The sequence below is a fragment of the Staurois parvus genome, unplaced genomic scaffold, assembly GCF_062004578.1.
Source record: "Staurois parvus isolate SC_StPar_1 unplaced genomic scaffold, SC_StPar_1.0 ptg000699l, whole genome shotgun sequence".
Taxonomy (NCBI): Eukaryota; Metazoa; Chordata; class Amphibia; order Anura; family Ranidae; genus Staurois; species Staurois parvus.
The window spans coordinates 702,501-724,143 of NW_028318495.1; the positions used below are offsets into that span (position 1 = coordinate 702,501).

The 21,643-nt window shown below is 48.2% G+C and overlaps 1 protein-coding gene across 7 annotated transcripts in view; it reads left to right on the forward strand.

Annotated features, from left to right (window-relative positions):
• NCOA3 (nuclear receptor coactivator 3) overlaps positions 1–21,643 on the forward strand; it is a 220,737-nt gene that overhangs the window by 186,269 nt on the left and 12,825 nt on the right. For 3 of the 7 annotated variants that reach the window (XM_089653111.1, XM_089653110.1, XM_089653113.1), the window contains exons 9-18: positions 2,153–2,293; positions 2,512–2,659; positions 4,084–4,559; positions 9,027–9,904; positions 13,085–13,174; positions 13,519–13,654; positions 15,186–15,374; positions 15,628–15,861; positions 19,332–19,458; positions 19,565–19,763. In XM_089653111.1, the coding sequence (XP_089509237.1) occupies positions 2,153–2,293; positions 2,512–2,659; positions 4,084–4,559; positions 9,027–9,904; positions 13,085–13,174; positions 13,519–13,654; positions 15,186–15,374; positions 15,628–15,861; positions 19,332–19,458; positions 19,565–19,763 (2,618 nt within the window). The remainder of the gene's footprint in view (positions 1–2,152; positions 2,294–2,511; positions 2,660–4,083; positions 4,560–9,026; positions 9,905–13,084; positions 13,175–13,518; positions 13,655–15,185; positions 15,375–15,627; positions 15,862–19,331; positions 19,459–19,564; positions 19,764–21,643) is intronic. The other 4 variants (XM_089653115.1, XM_089653116.1, XM_089653114.1 and 1 more) reach the window with 3 other exon arrangements.

The window sequence follows — 21,643 nt, forward strand, 5'->3', positions numbered from 1 at the left end:
GGGGCAGGGGCGTACTGACCATTTGGAAACTCGAACACTGCTGGGGGGGCCCATGAGATGCCCCTGGTACCTTTTTCATAGGCTTTTTTGAGTTTGTGCAAGGACAAAGGGGCCCCATGATCCCCAATTACACGGGGGCCCCATGAGTTGTCAGTCAGCCCCTGATCTGGGGCCATCTTTCCTCATGATCTGACAGCTGTGGGATGTCTGCAGAAGTAGCAGTGTGTCACCAGACATCTACACTTTAATGTGCTTTATATCATGTCCGCAGTATTGGAGCAACGAGGGATCTGCTGTCTTCCACCATATACTCTGTGTCTTTAGGACCAGTTGTTCCCTATGTGTCCCATTCACACTGCAATGCAGCCTAGCGCTGCGCTAAAATGGACACATGCTGCATTTTATTGCATCGGACTGATGATCGCTCCATCTGCTCTGCTTTTGCTGGCTTGTATAGTGTGAATTCCCTTAGTCATCATTATGGTTGTGTCCCTGCATACTCAGGGTGAGGGCGCATTCACTTGTCAGTATGTAACCTAAAGCCAAAGGAACCCCTAAAATATTTTTTAGGTCTCGGAACCCTTTACAAGTACCAATTGTGAGTCTATGGGAAAAATGCTTCTTGCATTGGTGGTCAGTGCCAAGAATGCCCCACCTTACAGTGGTAAGAATACCTCAGCTTACAGTGGGGGTCAGTGGGAAGAAATCCGCACCTTACAGGGGGTTCAGTGGGCAGAATGCCACACTTTATAGTGGGGGTCAGTGGGAAGAAATCCGCGCCTTACACTGCAGGTCAGTGGGAAGAATGCCGCACCTTACAGTGGGGGTCAGTGGGAAGAATGCCGCACCTTACAGTGGGGGTCAGTGGGAAGAATGCCGCACCTTACAGTAGGGGTCAGTGGGAAGAATGCCCCACCTTTCAGTGGGGGTCAGTGGGAAGAATGCCCCACCTTTCAGTGGGGGTCAGTGGGAAGAATGCCCCACCTTTCAGTGGGGGTCAGTGGGAAGAATGCCGCACCTTACAGTGGGGGTCAGTGGGAAGAATGCCGCACCTTACAGTGGGGGTCAGTGGGAAGAATGCCCCACATTTCAGTGGGGGTCAGTGGGAAGAATGCCCCACCTTTCAGTGGGGGTCAGTGGTAAGAATGCCCCGCCTTACAGTGGGGGTCAGTGGGAAGAATGCCCCGCCTTACAGTGGGGGTCAGTGGTAAGAATGCCCTGCCTTTCAGTGGGGGTCAGAGGGAAGAATGCCGCACCTTACAGTGGGGGTCAGAGGGAAGAATGCCGCACCTTACAGTGGGGGTCAGAGGGAAGAATGCCGCACCTTACAGTGGGGGTCAGAGGGAAGAATGCCCTGACGTACAGTGGGGGTCAGAGGGAAGAATGCCGCACCTTACAGTGGGGGTCAGAGGGAAGAATGCCGCACCTTACAGTGGGGGTCAGAGGGAAGAATGCCGCACCTTACAGTGGGGGTCAGTGGTAAGAATGCCGCACCTTTCAGTGGGGGTCAGTGGTAAGAATGCCGCACCTTACAGTGGGGGTCAGAGGGAAGAATGCCCTGACGTACAGTGGGGGTCAGAGGGAAGAATGCTGCACCTCATTGTGGGGGTCAGTGGGAAGAATGCCCCACCTTACAGTGGGGGTCAGAGGGAAGAATGCCCCGCCTTACAGTGGGGGTCAGTGGTAAGAATGCCCTGCCTTACACTGGGGGTCAGAGGGAAGAATGCTGCACCTCATTGTGGAGGTCAGTGGGAAGAATGTCACACCTCATAGTGAGGGTCAGGATGCCACCCTTGAAGACAGCTAAAAAGATCATTGTTGTTGAGTAGCTGGATGCTAAATGCCACTGGACCCAGAATTATGCAGCCATCATCAGATCAGAGGCCAATCAGCCACAGCTGAAGGAACCCCTATAGAGGAGGAACCCTGGTTGATGGCTGACCTAGAACAAACTTTACCACAACTGAAATTGCAGAACACTCACTGTTACTTGGGGAATAACACCCACACTGACTGTGACTGTTTGTGAGTGTCACACCTTCCATGGCCTTCATCGATCTCAATCCACCACTATTCCAGATCCCTTGACTTGCGTCCTGTGTCATTCAGTGACTTCATATTCCTCTAAATGCTTTTATCTGCTTTGTAACAGGCAAAGTGGTAAATATCGACCCCAACTCCCTACGCAACTCAATGAGGCCGGGCTTTGAGGACACAATCCGCAGGTGTATCCAGAGGTTCCTGTGTCACAGCGACGGTCAGCAGTGGACCTCCAAACGCCACTATCAGGAAGGTGAGGCCTTTGTTACAGATTCATGCAGATTTCATTTTTTTTCCTGTAGTACATCTTGGGTTATTTTGTATTTGTTTATCTTAAGATAATTTTTTTAGATGCACATTAAGAAACGTTCTTTCTCCTCTCTGGCCTTTCTTGGTTGGGGAGTAATAGTGCATTGCATTCTGGGAGTAGCGTCTGTGGGTTCAGCTTGTCCTGTGGCCTTGTCCTTGCAGCATACGTCCACGGTCACTCGGAGACACCACTGTACAGGTTCTCTTTGGCGGATGGCACTATGGTAACGGCACAGACCAAAAGCAAGTTATTTCGCAACCCTGTCACCAATGATCCTCATGGCTTTGTCTCCACTCACTTCCTACAACGGTATGTGCAATATTAGTCCTGGACATATTGTGACCCTCAACATTTTCAGGAAAGTTGGTCACTATTGTGAAGGCTAATGCTCCGCAGCAGGCTAAGTAATTCGGGGTTCGTTCTTTTATCTTTAAGGGCCGGTTTACACCACAAAAACGCACTCTGGGTGCATTTCTGCATGCAGTACACACCACAAAAAGCGCACTCCAGTTTGCATGCGTTTTTGATGGGTTTTGGAGCATTTTTCCCTTTTTGTTTGTTTTTTTTTTTCCTAAAGTTTCCTGGTGTTTGGTTGTTAGGATCCGGGTCCCGCTGGCTTCTTGACAACCAGTGACTCATCCCTGCCGTCAGGAGCAAGGATGAATCATCCATTGTTAGGACGCTGGCAGTCCCTGGCTCCTTAGCAACAGTTAGTCATCCCTGCTGTCAGTGGGGATTTTCCACTGACAACAGAATTGTAAGCAAAATAGCTGGCATTAACAAAATGAAAAAAAAAAAACGTATTGGGGGTACCCTGCCAATCCATACAAGGTCCTTTGGGTTTGGTAAAAATTTTGAAGGGGACCCCGTGTCAAAATAAACAACAAAAAATGCACCCCCCCCCCCTAAAAAAAAAAAAAAAATACATACTAGGATCTTCAGTCTGGTATGGGTTTCAAGGGGAACCCCAATCCGAATAAAAAAAGAAAAATGGCGTGGGCTCTTCCCAAGATCAGGGGCGGACTGACAACTCATGGGGCCCCGGGCAATAGGGGATCATGGGGCCCTTGTGTCCTTGCCCAAACTCAAAAAGCCTATGAAAAAGGTACCAGGGGCATCTCATGGGGCCCCCTACTGACCCCGGGCCCTCGGGCACTGCCTGAGTTTTCAAATGGTCAGTCCGCCCCTGCCCAAGATCCATACTAGACCCTTATCTGAGCATTCAGGCCAGGAAAGGTGGGAATGAGCGAACAGCCACCGACTCCCCCTGTTGCCAGCCGAACCATACCTGGCTATATACCCTCAGCATGGGGGGGGGGGGGAGGGTGGCGGCTCTTTGTCACCATGTTGATGAGGACAGCCCTGGCCCAGTGGTTGTGAAAGTGTGAGGAGTAGCTTATCGGAATCTGGAAGCCCCCTTTAACATGGGAGGGCCCCCGGATTCGTCCCCCCCTTGTGTGAATCACTATGGTGTACATAGTACATGTGCATTGATTTTAGTGGGTGCTGTAATTTTCTTTGTTCTCTTAATAATCATGAAACCTTTGGTTTGGTGGTGTGAGGCTTGGGTGCAGGCAGTGTTTGAAGCCAGATAAGAGTGGCTTTTCAGAGGTAAAATATATGATTAGGGGTTGGGGGGAAGTTTAATGTTGGGTGTGAGTGTTAGGTTAACAGTTTGTTTGTTTTAGCCTTACTTGATAAATAACGAGATTCTTTTGTGTTGCATATTTCAGAGAGCAAAATGGCTACCGACCTAATCCAATGCCTCAAGGTCCCATGCCTCAAGGTCCCATGCCTCAAGGTCCCATGCCTCAAGGTCCCATGCCTCAAGGTCCCATGTCACAAGGTCCTATGTCTCAAGGTCCCATGTCACAAGGTGTACGTCCTCCTCTGCCTCAGAATCCCAATGCCATGAATGTCTCACCTGTACAGGCCATGCCGCTACAGAACAGGAACTACGGCATGGTAGAGCCCAACAACATGGGGCAAATGTCTGGCATGAGATATGGCTCCAGCGGCAACATGGGTCCATCGCCCCAGGCTCAGGGAATGCAGCAGTCGCCGTATCAGAGCAACAATTATGGCATCACCATGAGCAGTCCGCCGCATGGCAGCCCCAGCATGAGCAGCAACCAGCCTGGTCTGATGGTGTCTCCCCGGAATAGAGGGAGCCCCAAGATGGGTTCCAGCCAGTTCTCCCCCATTCCAGGTATTTTCTTCAACGTCAGACTATTAATCTTTCTTCAGGTACAAGTCATCTGCCAAGAGAAGCATGTATATATTTAGTAGCCTGGCCCTCAAAAGTGGTTTCCTAAATTGGGAGAAGCAGTGCGCATCGATTACAACGGAGTTTTGTGAGGTCAAGGACCTTTCTGCCTTCTGATCAGACAGCCTGTTCCGAACATCTCTATGCAGTTTTATTGGTTGTGTCACAACCCCGTGAAATCAGGAGCCTTCCCATCCTCCGTTTATGTATGATTAACCTACATTCTTGCCCACAACATGCATACAAATTCTTTTGTTAACAACATGCAAAATTCCAGCCTGTCCCACCTTATAACTTTTACACAATGTAGGCCACCTACTTTTTTTTTTAATCTATTGGGGTTATCAGCTAAAGTTCAGTCTGGTAGCAGCTGTTTTTCTGTGCCTTCGACCCTTCGTATAAGAAGAAAAAACAGGGCACTAGATTAACATTTTCACTGGGCACTGTAGTTCTGCAGCATAAAACAGGGATCTGAACTCTCAGGAAAAAGACTCAGAGTTCAGAATCCACACAAATACACTCAGCGGCCACTTTATTAGGTATATCTGTTTAGTTGCTTGGTAACACAATTTGCTAATCAGCCAATCACATGGCAGCAACTCAATGCATTTGGGAATCTAGACGTGAAGACGACTTGCTAAAGTTCAATTTGAGCATCAGAATGGGGAAGAAAGGGGATTTAAGTGACTTTGATCGTGGCATGGTTGGTGTCAGATGTGCTGGTCTGAGTATTTTAGAAACTGCTGATCTACTGGGATTTTGATGAACAACCATCTCTAGGGTTTACAAAGAATGGTCCAAAAAAGAGAAAGTTGGGTGGATTAAAATGCCTTGTTGATGTCAGAGTTCAGAGGAGAATGGGCAGACTGGTTCAGCTCCAACATTCAGATTGTGGGGTTAGAACTTGGTGTAAGCAACATGAAAGCATGGATCCCTCCTGCCTTGTATCAAAGGTTCAGGCTGGTGGTGTCATGGTGTGGTGGATCCATCTTGCCTTGTATCAATGGTTCAATCTGGTGGTGGTGGTGTCATGGTGTGGTGGATCCCTCCTGCCTTGTATCAGAGGTTCAGGCTGGTGGTGGTGGTATCATGGTGTGGTGGATCCCTCCTGCCTTGTCTCAAAGGTTCAGGCTGGTGGTGGTGGTGTAATGGTATGGTGAATCCATCCTGCCTTGTATCAAAGGTTCAGGCTGGTGGTGGTGGTGTAATGGTGTGGTGGATCCATCCTGCTTTTTATCAATGGTTCAGGCTGGTGGTGGTGTAATGGTGTGGTGGATCCCTCCTGCCTTGTATCAAAGGTTCAGGCTGGTGGTGGTGTAATGGTGTGGTGGATCCCTCCTGCCTTGTATCAAAGGTTCAGGCTGGTGGTGGTGGTGTCATGGTGTGGTGGATCCCTCCTGCCTTGTATCAGAGGTTCAGGCGGGTGGTGGTGGTATCATGGTGTGGTGGATCCCTCCTGCCTTGTCTCAAAGGTTCAGGCTGGTGGTGGTGGTGTCATGGTGTGGTGAATCCATCCTGCCTTGTATCAAAGGTTCAGGCTGGTGGTGGTGGTGTCATGGTGTGGTGGATCCCTCCTGCCTTGTATCAGAGGTTCAGGCTGGTGGTGGTGGTATCATGGTGTGGTGGATCCATCCTGCCTTGTATCAATGGTTCAGGCTGGTGATGGTGGTGTCATGGTGTGGTGGATCCATCCTGCCTTGTATCAAATTTTCAGGCTGGTGGTGGTGTAATGGTGTGGTGGATCCCTCCTGCCTTGTATCAAATTTTCAGGCTGGTGGTGGTGTAATGGTGTGGTGGATCCATCCCGCCTTCTATCAAAGGTTCAGGCTGGTGCTGGTGTAATGGTGTGGTGGATCCATCCCGCCTTGTATCAGAGGTTCAGGCTGGTGGTGGTGGTGTCATGGTGTGGTGGATCCCTCCTGCCTTGTATCAAAGGTTCAGGCTGGTGGTGGTGGTGTCATGGTGTGGTGGATCCATCCTGCCTTGTATCAAAGGTTCAGGCTGGTGGTGGTGGTGGTGTCATGGTGTGGTGGATCCATCCCGCCTTGTATCAGAGGTTCAGGCTGGTGGTGGTGGTGTAATGGTGTGGTGGATCCCTCCTGCCTTGTATCAAAGGTTCAGGCTGGTGGTGGTGGTGTCATGGTGTGGTGGATCCCTCCTGCCTTGTATCAAAGGTTCAGGCTGGTGGTGGTGGTGTCATGGTGTGGTGGATCCATCCTGCCTTGTATCAGAGGTTCAGGCTGGTGTTTGGTGGTGTAATGGTGTGGTGGATCCCTCCTGCCTTGTATCAAAGATTCAGGCTGATGGTGTAATGGTGTGGTGGATCCCTCCTGCCTTGTATCAGGTGGTGTAATGGTGTGGTGGATCCATCCTGCCTTGTATCAAAGGTTCAGGCTGGTGGTGGTGGTGTCATGGTGTGGTGGATCCATCCTGCCTTGTATCAAAGGTTCAGGCTGGTGGTGGTGGTGTCATGGTGTGGTGGATCCATCCTGCCTTGTATCAAAGGTTCAGGCTGGTGGTGGTGGTGTCATGGTGTGGTGGATCCATCCTGCCTTGTATCAGAGGTTCAGGCTGGTGTTTGGTGGTGTAATGGTGTGGTGGATCCCTCCTGCCTTGTATCAAAGATTCAGGCTGATGGTGTAATGGTGTGGTGGATCCCTCCTGCCTTGTATCAAAGGTTCAGGCTGATGGTGTAATGGTGTGGTGGATCCCTCCTGCCTTGTATCAAAGGTTCAGGCTGATGGTGTAATGGTGTGGGGGATATTTTCTTGGCACTAGCAAGGTGTATCTCATAAGGTGGCCAGTGAGTGTATATCCAATATTCAGAATTGGATTGCAGGTTGATGAGTGTACAATACAATGAGAGCAGCAAACAGACATCCAAGAATCCAAGGTAATTTAATGATGAAATTGATTCATAGCAGAAAAGATCGATCGCATTTCAGGGGTCAAACACACTCCTCCTTCATCAGGGCTGCGTCTTGTTGGTGCTCAGTAGACAGAGCCCCAAAGAGAGCCTGGCACAAACAGGAAATCCCGTCCTTTTTCCCAAGCTAGTCAAACTAGTTTGAGAGAGAGGAGGTATTTCTGGCCCCTGAAACGCATTGAACATATTGTGCTATGAATCTATTTTATCATTATATTACCTTGGACTCTGATATTTGGTGAGTTAGATCCCTCCTTTGTCATTCAAAGGGTGGTCATTTAAAATGGGAGTTCCTGGTCTGAGCGTCGCAAGGCATCACTGCCAGTCCTTTAATGCCTATAGTCCAAACACATTTCTACTTTAAAGTACTTACACATCCTTAACTAGCATAAATGAGCCTTAAAAGAAGCCCTCACTGACCTTTGCTTCTTCAGCCACCGTGGAACAATTCATCCTCAAACCTCACAATATATTTAGTGAAGTCATTCAAATCCGGTCTCGGCATTTTGTTCTCTCCTCCTGTGTGGAAGACCAGCAGGTTTCCAAATTGCTTCTAGGAGGGGGAGGTGGGGAGCAAAGCAATCTACACAAATTTGAAGTACAGTAACAACATTTTTTTCACCGAACTTTGAGGATTAATTACTCCATGCTGCCTGCAGTTAGAGAGGTCTATGAGTGCTTGATCTAAAGCATTTTTACTGTTTGCTAAGAAATAGCTACTTAATGGATTTCATTGCCTGGCCACAGTTCTACTTATTGGTCATTATGACCTCAAGGAAGGGGGAAATCTCCCTCACAGGTACAGTGACAGAAACCCATCAGCCGTTTGAATCCTTGTTGGAAATTTTCAGATGTTCATCCAGTTTCTAGTCTATATTTCATAGGCCATCATGAAGCAAGCATTATCCTGTGATAGAGAAAATCCAATTCGTTCCTTCACATGCAAGATATGCTGCAAAAAAGAAAAGTTGCGGGAAAAAAATGTGGAACTGGCTTTTCGTCAAGAAGAGCTTTATTGATCATTGGGGTTGATTTGCTGAAACTGGAGCACTCAGGATCTGTGCATGGCAGCCAATCAGCTTCTAACTTCTGCTTGTTCAGTTAAGTTTTAACAGTAAAACCTGGAAGCTGATTGGTTTCTATGCACAGCTGCTCCAGATTTTGCACCCTCCAGTTTGATTAAATCAACCCCAATGTGTTTTGGTTGCGCATGGACTAAGCTGGTTTCTCTTTGTCTGGATCGATTACTGCACTGATTCGAGTAGTTGACGCTTGGAATAAACGTCTAGCAGAGGTAATGAGCCAGTCAACAGTAAATAGCTTCAAACATGCTTGGGACAAGCATAGACCTAAACTCAAGTTAACCAAAAAAAATAAATAAATAAAACGCAAAAAAAAAAAACCGGGCAGACTCGATGGTCCACTCGGTCTTTTTCTGCCACCACTTTTCTATGTTTCTGTTACCATTTTGTGTCTTCTTGCAGGAATGAACTCCCCAATGGGGTCATCTGGCAACGCGGGAGGAGGGAGTTTTTCGAGCAGCTCGCTCAGTGCCCTTCATGCAATTAGCGAAGGCGTTGGCAGTTCTCTTTTGTCATCATTGTCCTCGCCGGGTCAAAAAACTGAGAACGCCCCTAATATGAACATGGGACAGCAATCTAAAATGCCCCCGGAGTGTAAGAGTCCGGCGGGGTTGTTTTGTGAACAGGGACAAGTGGAGAGTTCTGTCTGTCAGTCCAGCGGGAGGGAGCACCTGGGGGAGAAGGACAGTAAGGAGAATATTGTTGAAGGCCCCGACAGCCAGCGGGCACAAGTAGAAAGTAAGGGCCACAAGAAACTCCTGCAGTTGTTGACGTGTCCTACCGAGGAGCGTGGTCACAGTACCATGACCAACTCTTCCATGGACTCTGGCTGTAAAGACTCCTCCAGCAACGTCACCAGCCCCTCCAGTGTGTCCTCCTCTACTTCCACTGGCGTCAGCTCCACATCGAATCTGCATGGCTCCATGCTGCAGGAGAAGCACCGCATCCTTCACAAGTTGTTACAGAACGGCAATTCCCCCGCAGAGGTTGCCAAGATCACTGCGGAAGCCACCGGCAAGGACAATTTCCAGGAGTCAGTCAGCTCTGCCCCTTGTGCAGAGCCAACGGTGAAGCAGGAACAAATGAGCCCTAAGAAGAAGGAGAACAATGCGCTCCTGCGATACCTGCTGGACAAGGACGAGGGCAAGGATCAGATAACCAAGGACATTAAACCCAAAGTAGAACCCATGGACAGCAAACTGGGCCAGTGCAGCAGTTCCTCTGTTTCCACCTCCAGCCAGGACAAGGACATGAAGATAAAGAGTGAGCCCACTGAGGAGGTAACCATTGAAATCTGCATTTTTCATGCCAGCTTTATCCCTTCAAACTGTCCTGTTTTAGAGTCTCTGAATGGGCAACCTGGCAGAGTCTCTAAAAAGCCCTAACCAGAAAACCCTTGCTGCAACCTCCCCACCTCCGTGTTATTCTCATATACCCAATGGTTCTGGATTTGGGGGACCATGTAACCTCAACAACCTTTTCTCGTCAAATCCCAGACCAGACCCACATAAACCCACCATTGCTGGAACCTTCCCACCCTGCCTCTTTGTTATTCTCTTAGAGTGGTCTCCAAACTGTGGCCCAGGGGCTGGAAGCAGCCCTTTGCCTGCCTATATCCGGCCCTTGGGTTACTATCACTTCCAGCGCCAACAAGGGGGCACAAATCTTTCCACTGACACCAATGATGAGGCATAATTCCTTCTCCTGATAACAATGATGGGGCACTATTTCTCCCACTGACACCAATGATGGGGCACTATTCCTCCCACTGACACCAATGATGGGGCACTATTCCTCCCACTGACACCAATGATGGGGCACTATTCCTCCCACTGACACCAATGATGGGGCACTATTCCTCCCACTGACACCAATGATGGGGCACTATTCCTCCCACTGACACCAATGATGGGGCACTATTCCTCCCACTGACACCAATGATGGGGCACTATTCCTCCCACTGACACCAATGATGGGGCACTATTCCTCCCACTGACACCAATGATGGGGCACTATTCCTCCCACTGACACCAATGATGGGGCACTATTCCTCCCACTGACACCAATGATGGGGCACTATTCCTCCCACTGATACCAATGATGGGGCACTATTCCTCCCACTGACACCAATGATGGGGCACTATTCCTCCCACTGATACCAATGATGGGGCACTATTCCACTGATATCAATGATGAGGCACTATTCCTCCCACTGACACCAGTGATGGGGCATTGTTTACTCCTATTGACGAAAGTGAATTTTCGACTCACACCAACAAGCCCCCCTACAGTCTGTTAAACTGTAAACTAGCCCTTTGCTTAGAAAGTTTGTGGACCCCTGTGTTAGAGCCTCTGCAAAATAACCACTGCTAATGCATTTGGCAGAATATATGACCTCCACTTCAAATCCCCAACCAGACCCACATAAACTTGCCCTGGCTGCAAGCTCCCCACCCTGCCTCTTTGCCTCTTTGTTATTCCCCTAGAGCCGCCACTAAATACCCAATGCTTCTGGATTTGGGGATCATGTAACCTTTCAGGATGCAGTCCCTGGGCTAAATACCTGAGCCTGGCCTAGTCTTCAGCCCTGTGTAAGCGCAAACACCAGCAAACACGGAGCTGATATGGGGTATAAGGGGTTCGAGGCAGGCTGTCACATAAAGTGTATAAATATTGACTGCATATTGTAATTTACTAAAACTGGAGAGTGCAAAATCTGGTGCAACTCTGCATAAAAGAACAATTGGCTTCCAGGTTTTCTTATTAAAGCTTTAATGTGTTCCTAAATCCAGGACCCCACATTCACTATATCCGCTCTCCCCGGACCCCGCATTCACTAATCCGCTCTCCCCGGACCCCGCATTCACTATATCCGCTCTCCCCGGACCCCGCATTCACTATATCCGCTCTCCCCGGACCCCGCATTCACTATATCCGCTCTCCCCGGACCCCGCATTCACTATATCCGCTCTCCCCGGACCCCGCATTCACTATATCCGCTCTCCCCGGACCCCGCATTCACTATATCCGCTCTCCCCGGACCCCGCATTCACTATATCCGCTCTCCCCGGACCCCGCATTCACTATATCCGCTCTCCCCGGACCCCGCATTCACTATATCCGCTCTCCCCGGACCCCGCATTCACTATATCCGCTCTCCCCGGACCCCGCATTCACTATATCCGCTCTCCCCGGACCCCGCATTCACTATATCCGCTCTCCCCGGACCCCGCATTCACTATATCCGCTCTCCCCGGACCCCGCATTCACTATATCCGCTCTCCCCGGACCCCGCATTCACTATATCCGCTCTCCCCGGACCCCGCATTCACTATATCCGCTCTCCCCGGACCCCGCATTCACTATATCCGCTCTCCCCGGACCCCGCATTCACTATATCCGCTCTCCCCGGACCCCGCATTCACTATATCCGCTCTCCCCGGACCCCGCATTCACTATATCCGCTCTCCCCGGACCCCGCATTCACTATATCCGCTCTCCCCGGACCCCGCATTCACTATATCCGCTCTCCCCGGACCCCGCATTCACTATATCCGCTCTCCCCGGACCCCGCATTCACTATATCCGCTCTCCCCGGACCCCGCATTCACTATATCCGCTCTCCCCGGACCCCGCATTCACTATATCCGCTCTCCCCGGACCCCGCATTCACTATATCCGCTCTCCCCGGACCCCGCATTCACTATATCCGCTCTCCCCGGACCCCGCATTCACTATATCCGCTCTCCCCGGACCCCGCATTCACTATATCCGCTCTCCCCGGACCCCGCATTCACTATATCCGCTCTCCCCGGACCCCGCATTCACTATATCCGCTCTCCCCGGACCCCGCATTCACTATATCCGCTCTCCCCGGACCCCGCATTCACTATATCCGCTCTCCCCGGACCCCGCATTCACTATATCCGCTCTCCCCGGACCCCGCATTCACTATATCCGCTCTCCCCGGACCCCGCATTCACTATATCCGCTCTCCCCGGACCCCGCATTCACTATATCCGCTCTCCCCGGACCCCGCATTCACTATATCCGCTCTCCCCGGACCCCGCATTCACTATATCTGCTCTCCCCGGACCCCGCATTTGCTATATCTGGTCTCCAACAGTACACACAACATGGAAATCCAATTATTTAAGAAATATAAACTACTAAATACCTTTTCTCATCAGCAGTATATAGCAGTCTTGTGACTTCTATCAGTGTCCAGCAGAGCACTGGTTATTGTTCGTAATAGGCGTTTACATTCTGCAATGACTGTCCTATAAGGCTGCCGGACCCCTGACCCACTGTTTGGTTGGACATTCCTGATTGGCTCTGTGCTGATCACATGCCTCCCTGATTTCCCCCCTTCCCCCCCTTCCCCCCCCAAAAACAACTCTCTAGCAATACACACCAAACTGAGTATGCGCAGAGTGCCTCCTAGAGCTCTGTTTTATCAGCAGATGGATTGGGACAATAGAAGGGGAGGATCAGAGAAGACAGGATCAAACTATTACACAATGCAGAGGATTAACCCCTTAGGTTCCACAGTGAGTATAACAAGCATGCTTTATTGCATATACAGACTGATTTTAGTGTTGTGGGTTTAGTAACACTTTGATTGAACAAGCTGAAATTAGAAGCTGATTGGCTGCCATGCACCGCTGCACCAGATTCTGCACTCTCCAGTTTTAGTAAATTGACCCCACAATATTACTACTAAATATAAGTAGCCTTTTTTTCTCTAAATGTTTGTGATACAGTCATCCAATCTTTCCAATCAGTTATTTATCCTTCATTTCGCTGTCTTGTATTCTGCATACAATATAGTTTATATAGTAATGTCTTACTGGAGGGTCTGGCTCTGATCAACTATTTATTTCTTTGCTTTCAGGTGACCGGCGACTTGGACAACTTGGACGCAATTCTCGGTGACCTCGCAGGCTCAGACTTCTACACTAATCCCATGAGCTCCGGTACGGGAAACATGAGAGCTAAAACGCCGGTGTTCCCAGACACGCCCCCCATGGGTGAGCATGGCCCTTCTCCCCCTGTCATCTGTTATATTGTGTTGTCTGTGAACTTGCTGTGACCTGGCTACTGAAAACAGTCCTGTTAAAGTGGGTATAAAGGTTCAGCAGGTAAGTATGACAAACGTGTCATACTTACCTGCTCTGTGTAATGGTTTTCCACAGATCAGCCCCGATCCTCCTCTTCTGAGGTTCCCCACCGGTGCTATTGGCTCCTGCTGACTGCCCCCCAGAGCAAGCCGCATTCTCCTTTCTGAGCCACCTCTATGGGAGACACTGAGCATAGCTCAGCCCTGCCCCTTGTTTCCTCCTCACTGGCTGTGATTGAACGCAGCAGGAGCAAATGGCTGCTCTGTGTAATGATTTTGCACAGATCAGCCCCGATCCTCCTCTTTTGGGGTTTCCCGCCGGCTCTATTGTCTCCTCCTTCCTGCTGACTGCCCCCCAGATCAGCCCCGATCCTCCTCTTCTGGGGTTCCCCGCCGGCGCTATTGGCTTTTCCTTCCTGCTGACTGCCACCCAGATCAGCCCCGATCCTCCACTTCTGGGGTTCCCCACCGGCACTATTGGCTCCTCCTTCCTGCTGACTGCCCCCCAGATCAGCCCCGATCCTCCTCTTTTGGGGTTCCCCGCCGGCGCTATTGGCTCCTCCCTGCTGACTGCCCCCCAGATCAGCCCCGATCCTCCTCTTCTGGGGTTCCCCGCCAGCGCTATTGGCTCCTCCTTCCTGCTGACTGCCACCCAGATCAGACCCGATCCTCCTCTTTTGGGGTTCCCCGCCGGCGCTATTGGCTCCTCCCTGCTGACTGCCCCCCAGATCAGCCCCGATCCTCCTCTTCTGGGGTTCCCCGCCAGCGCTATTGGCTCCTCCTTCCTGCTGACTGCCACCCAGATCAGACCCGATCCTCCTCTTTTGGGGTTCCCCGCCGGCGCTATTGGCTCCTCCCTGCTGACTGACACCCAGATCAGCCCCAATCCTCCTCTTCTGGGGTTCCCCGCCGATGCTATTGGCTCCTCCTTCCTGTTGACTGCCCCCCAGAGCAAGCCGCATGCTCGCTCCTGAGCCGCCTCTATGGGACACACAGAGCATAGCTCAGCCCTTCCCCCTGTTTCCTTCTCATTGGTTGTGATTGAAAGCAGCTGGAGCCAATGGCTCCCACTGCTGTGTCTCAGTCAATGAGGAGGGAGAGACCAAGGAGAGCCTCGGCTCTCGTGCACATTGCTGGATTGGGATCAGGTAAGTATTAGGCAGGTGCTGCGTGGGGGGTGGTGGTTGGAGCTGCACAAAGAATGTTTTTTACCTTCATGCATAGAATGCATGAATGTTAAAAACCTTCAGCTATTCGAGCCACTTTATCCGACAAGGTGGCCGGCAGAAAAACACACTCGCCCTAAAGTAGTGATCAGTGTCTGGCAACGAACATCTGACAGAGCTTCTGCTTCATGATAAAATGTTGAGCCGAATCCTATTGTTCAGTGTTATTTCTGACGTTCTGTTGCTGATTTCTGTAAAATATTCCATACTTTCCAGGTATGAGGAGCCCTCAGAATGTTCAGGTGAATCGGCCGCCCTTCAATCGAGCCATGTCGTTGGACAGCACTATGCCTGGTAACTCCACCCCTCCGGTCCGGAATGTCAGTAATTTTCCAATGATGCCAAAGCAGAGCATGATGGGAAGTCCAAGGATGATAGACGGCCAGGAAAATTTTGTGATGCTGGGTACGACCTCTCTTTTCGCTCTGAACAATCATTTCTGTCCTCCATAATGTGTAATTATCTGGAGTTTGTGTTTCTCTATCTTGGTTGTAGCCTCTGATTCAGATGCTTTTCACATAAACTGACACTAGGGTGGCAGCGCAGGTACCGTCATTGATTCCTGTATGGAGATTGTTGTGTGTTTTCTGAAGATCGTGTGCTTGAAGCTCCCTTGTCCTATAATGATCGTCTTTTGCTGTATTTCTGGTCCCTGTAGGGAACGGAGCCAACAGGGGGATGAGCCAACACCCGGGCGGAGACTGGGCCATGCAGAACTCTGCTGTCAACCAGATGGAACCCTCCAGCACGGGGCCGGTAGGGAGACAAGGACCGGAATATAATGCCGCCATGCCGAGACCTGCTATGAGCGCAAGTATGCCGGGACTTCCAGGAAGATCCAACAGCATGCCAGGAAACCGGCCGGTGCTGCCACAGCAGATGATGTCCATGAGTATGTGTCTGAGATGTATAGGGTGACCTGGAAATTCCATCAAACAAGGATTTTTGTCTTCATGTACCTAAGATCTGAAGGCAGCAATGTTTGTTTCTCTATTGTCCATTGAGGGACCTAGCTCATAATAGGAAACCTAGAGTTATTCTGCCACCTACAGGAGACACCGATAAAAACTGAAGGCCACCCCTCTTAGTTCCCTTTTACACTGAGGGTCCTATATGGTCTGTCTGACCGAACTGGACCATCTATAGACCGGCTGACTTGTCCGCTTTCACCCTCCAGCATCTGATCCGATCTTGAACGCCAAAAACAGATGGATCGGATGACAGTTGGGTGGAAATGGACAAGCGGTCCGTTTCCATCTGACTACCCCATAGAAGTCAGCAAGCAGTGTCTGTGTCCGATCTGCAGCAGTGGATCGGACACAAACCTGTCATCCACCAGCAGAGAGAACCCCTGCTGATAGGTCCATCCCATCTGAAAGGGGCCTTAAGAATATAACCCCTCCCACCTCTCTGTTTTGCTTAGTGTCCTAAAAAAAATGGATGTTCTTTCCCATCTCCTTTTATATAGTTTGAATTGGAAGATTTTTATTTTTCTACCAACAGCTACTGGTAAATTCGGGATGGATATTGAAAATCCTTGACATCTCTCCAGTTAGCTAAGGAGTTCCGGTTTTCCCAGTACATTACTTATTCTGGTGTTCTGTCTATGATGGTCCAGTGGTCCTACTGTGACAACCCAAGCTATGTTTCAGTTATCACGGGACTTTTCTTTTCAGGTAGAGACCATTTATCTGGGGATTCCTTACGGAGTTATCAAGTTAGCCAATGAGTGCCAGTTTTCCCAGTACATTACGTATACTGGTGTTCTGTCTATGATGGTCCAGTAGTCCTCAATGACAACCCAGCTATGTTTTAGTTATCACGGGACTCCGGTTTTCAGGTAGGGACAGTTTATCTGGGGATCTTTGCTATGGATGTTAAACACTAAGTTTGTGGCCCATCCACCTTTCCGTATTCACGAAGATCCTTGCCACCAGTACTGGGTGTATTTCATCTCAGACCCAATCTGTTGCTGTGAAGAGCCCTCTCTGACCTTGGGCTCTTTATATCCTTCACTGTGTGGACGTTGGAGGACTTTGGATGGATCCTGAGCTTTCAGATGTCATCCCTGATTCTGTTTCGTCGCTTGGAATACTTGAGCCTTCTCCTGGAAAAGTTTCAGTCCAAGGTCTTTCCTGCTCTAGAACATGTTGACAAAGATTACAGAATCGGGTTTGGCAACTACAATCCTGGCATCGGTCTTTCCAGTGGAGCTCCATGAGAGACGGATTCCATTTTTTCTTTCAATAAGGTCTTAAGAGTTTTTCTCCAGGTTCCAGATCTGCCATCTCCAAGTGGATTCTACAGGTTTGTGGGCCTCTGAAGTGCCTCCTTTTCCTGTTAAAGACCACTGTGCTAGGGCAATGAAATTGTGGTGTCATTGATTTGTAAGGCTGCAACCTGGTCTTCAAGAAATAGGTTTAAAGGTTCGATGCTGCTTTTGGTGGAAATGTTCTGCAAGGTGCTTCGTTTTCCTTATTTTTTACTTGTTGGGTTGTTTCGTCTGCGTGAGGGTTCCCTGCCCCCAGCTTGAACTACTTTTGGATGTCCCTAGGTTGCTCATTTATCATCAAGCTGTATCCCTCAATGGATAATAGAGAAAATAAGTCCATTCAGGGACACAGCTCCCTTCCCTTATATGATATTGTCCTCTTCTCATTTTTGGACTGCTTGCTACAACTGATGTGTTTGTGAGGTTTTGTAGCCTCAAGGGGGCTGGCCATTCATTGTCTGCCTAGTGACCATTTCTCCTGTGGGCGGCAGTATAACGCCAGGGTGCTTATTACCATCAAATTGTGTTCCTCAGTGGCCTCAGAGAAACAGATTTTACGTTGAGTATAGACATGTGCAGAATGATTTCTGATCGATTTGTTGTTACTAATTTTGTTTTGTTGCATTTGCACCAAAATTTGTGTAGTTTTGTTTATTAGTTTTCGACCGAATTTGATTTTTTCCAGTGGATTCGAAGTATTTACATCGAACTTGAATCGAAAGTATCCAGATCAATCAGAATTCATTGTGAAGAAAAGATGGTTTTATTCTATTTAAAATTCAAATTTCGGAAGACCGCTATATTCTTTCTATTTTTTTCTAGTCTATTCTTTTTGTTCTATTCTTTTCTATTTTATTCTATTCTTTTCCATTTTGCTTTATTCTGTTCTACTCTTTTTGAATAGAATATAGCTGTCTTCCGAAATTCAAATTTTGAAAGACTGCTATATTCTTTCTTTTTCAATCTATTCCATTATATTTGAATTCCGGAAAACGGCTATATTCTTTTTATTTCATTTTATTCTATTGTTTTCTATTATATGTTCTATTCTATTCTTTTTGAAGACCGATGTATTTTAACACTAATACACACAGTCTTTGAAGGAAATCAGCAATAAGTTAACATTTTTAATTTTTTTCGATTACCTTTTTAAATTAGTTTCCTATTTGATTCGATGTCATATAATTTGTTATTTCAGACGAAACTTTGTTTCATTGTTTAGGATTCATTTAAATTTCATTACGATTATAATTCGGATACATCCGAATCTCCTTATAACGAAAATTTTAGGCCAATTTCGATTCGGAACGAAACGAACTGCACATGTCTAGTACAAAGATCTTATTTTACCTCCAAACCACTAACTAGCTTCACCTTTTCTCGTCAGTACAGCTGGTTAGAAAATTAATCAGAAGGTCGTCTGTGACCCCCGACAACCACCCAGACACAGAGGATGCCCACTTTATTGGTGGCCAGAACAGTACTAAAATAAAGGTTTTTTTTTTTAATATGCATGTAAATATAAAAGTGACAGGTTCTCTTGAAATGCCCACTTATGTTCAGTTTTACCCAGCTCCCTTACCGCTCATTTCTTCCATCGGAGCTATGAATCTAAACCCCATGCAAGCTCCGTGTCAGAGCTTGTACAAGGTTTAGTGCCTCCCTTCCTTCATCGATTGGCAGCTCAGGCCAGAGCATTGCATCCTGGGAGGAAGGTCCAATGCTCTAATATACCTAGAAGCCCCGGGTATATTTTGGATGAATGGAGTGGTTATAAGTGGGTAGGGGGTGAGCTTTCAAGAAAATGTGTCACTTTGCCCTGAATGGGAACTGAGTCTTTTCAATGTCGACATTTGTACATCATGCCGAAAATAAATTGGTTAACCAGTTCCTGGAAAATAATGGAGATATGGGATGGCTCTTTGGATAGTTATTATCTTTAACTGAATTTATATGGAGATGAGGTGTTAAAAATGAATATGATAGGGGAACCTGGTCTACAAAGCAGTCAACCAATATATCCGTGAAGAAGGTTATTGAAGAATGAGAAGTACATAGATAACTATATAATGAGTCCTTTTACTTCTTAGGGCCTAATGAAATGGCGATGGGCATGGGTTCCAGCCCCTATGGTCAGCAAGCACCTTCAAATCCTGCGGGGTCTTGGCCTGACAGTATGATGGCCATGGAGCAGGGGCCGAATGGATCTCAGAACAGGTGAGGCATCTTCTGGAAATATCAATACCAAAAGTCCCTTGAGTCATTCTGTGCTTGTAGTGTCAGTCATTGTGACTTCATGGACGTCTGTCTTCACACCCCACAGAATCTCTCTGCCACCTACGTCTTCCAGGCAGCTTGGAAGGGCTTCTCTGGATGATCTCCTTTGTCCTCCATCAACCGTGGAGGGGCAGACTGATGAGATCGCTCTCCTGGACCAACTCCACACCCTTCTCAGCAATACAGATCCCACTGGCTTGGAGGAAATAGATCGGGCCCTGGGGATCCCTGAGCTTGTCAACCAGGTATTTGTGTAGGAGCAGAGAGCGGTTTTCCAGACCTGTGTTTGTAGTCTGTAGAGAAAAAGAGAGAGACCCTCAATTGGAGGATGTCATCCTTTTCCTTTATTTGACCACTTGCCCTCTGGAAGGTTTCTCCCCCTATATGACCATGGCATTTGTTGCTATACGGCGCTGCGCTACTTTAACTGACAATTGTGCAGTCATACAACACTGTACACAAATGAAATTTATATAATTTTATTTCACTTAAATAGAGCTTTCTTTTGGTGGAATTTGATCACTACTGGGGTTTTTTTTTTTTTTTTTGCACTATATAAATTACGGAAAAAAAAAAGTCCAACAATTTAAAAAAAACCCAATAACTTTTACTTTTTGCCATAGAAACAATTCAGTACTGTCTGTGATACTTTTTTATTTGCACTAACATACAATTTTGAGGACAAGCTTTCGGGGAGTGTCCCCTTCTTCAAGGTCCAAGCAGTACTGTTACAAAGTTTTAGCAGAATGTTAGAAGATATGTGGGGATTGAGAAAAAAAAAAGCAGAAAGAAACACAAGCCTAGGGTTATCCAAGCGGTAAGAACAGCAAAGCAAAGACTGGGGGGGGGGGAACAGCACTCACTTAAGGAGTCATAAATATGTTGGATAATGATTGAGGAATCCCATGTCCAAATTAAGGCCGTTATCTCTTGTGTCAAATAGAATTTGCTTTACTTTTCTTATCTCTAGGTTAACCCTAGGCTTGTGTTTTTCTGCTTTTTTTTTTTTTCTCAATCCCCACATATCTTTTAACATTCTGCTAAAACTTTGTAATGGTACTTCTGTGTGTTAGGGAGTGTTATTAATGTGTACTTTGTGGTGTTTTACTAGGGGACATGCTTTGCAGGGAGATACAAACCAGCACTCACAAATCTCTCCCCTGTGAGCTGCTCCACCAATCACCGAGTCCCAGCCAGGACTCGCGGGCCGGGGCCCGGTGATTAACACCCTTTGGAGCCAATGACAGTGTGGGTAGGACAGCGCACGTGCCCCCTACCCGGAAATGCTAAATCGGGTATATATACGTGATTTTGTGCAGGGTAGCCATCCTGTAGCAGTAAAACTGCTACAGAGCGTTCGGCAAGAGGTCAACTATTCATTGAGTCAGTAGCTGCAACAAATATGCAGCTTGGCAGTTGTGGGGCCTATTGTGCGTGTGTGTGCGTACATTCCTGCTCAGGTATCCCAAGTCTGCATCTTCAGACTGAGCAATGGAAGTTGCAATATTGTTGGTGGGTTCTTTGTGACTAAAATCTGTACTTTCAAAAATTAAAGTGGTTGTCCACAGTGTCCTTCATGATCTGGTCCACCGTGCGAGTCCTAACTGCAAGAAGACACCCGAAAGAAGGGACCTCCACTTGGAATGCGTCTGATATTTTGAGTGTCTGCTCATGCTTGGGACTTACGCAGCAGACCACATCATGCAGGACACAATGGATATTGATGTGCTTTAAAGAAGAACTCCATCCAAAAGGGGAAGTTCTGCTTTAAGGCCTCATCCCCTACTCCCTGTTAAGGATTGACACCTTTTGGGGAGCGGGTACCCGATTTTGACAGGCGATTGGAAGCAGAAGTTCTCCCTCTGCAGTCTTTTAGAACACATGGCAGGTCCCTGAGGACTGGGGGACCATTTACAATCTACAGCACCACTTGCGCATGCACAGTGGACACCCAACTGTGACAGGTTGCCCACATTTAAGATGCCAGCGCGGGGGACACAGGACTGCCGGTGAACCCGGCTGTGGTGAGGACACTTGATCCTAAGACAGGTGAGTGGCTGTTTTTTCAAAAAATCAGCAGGTACAGTTTTTGTAGCTGCTGACTTTTTACATTTTTTCACCGGAG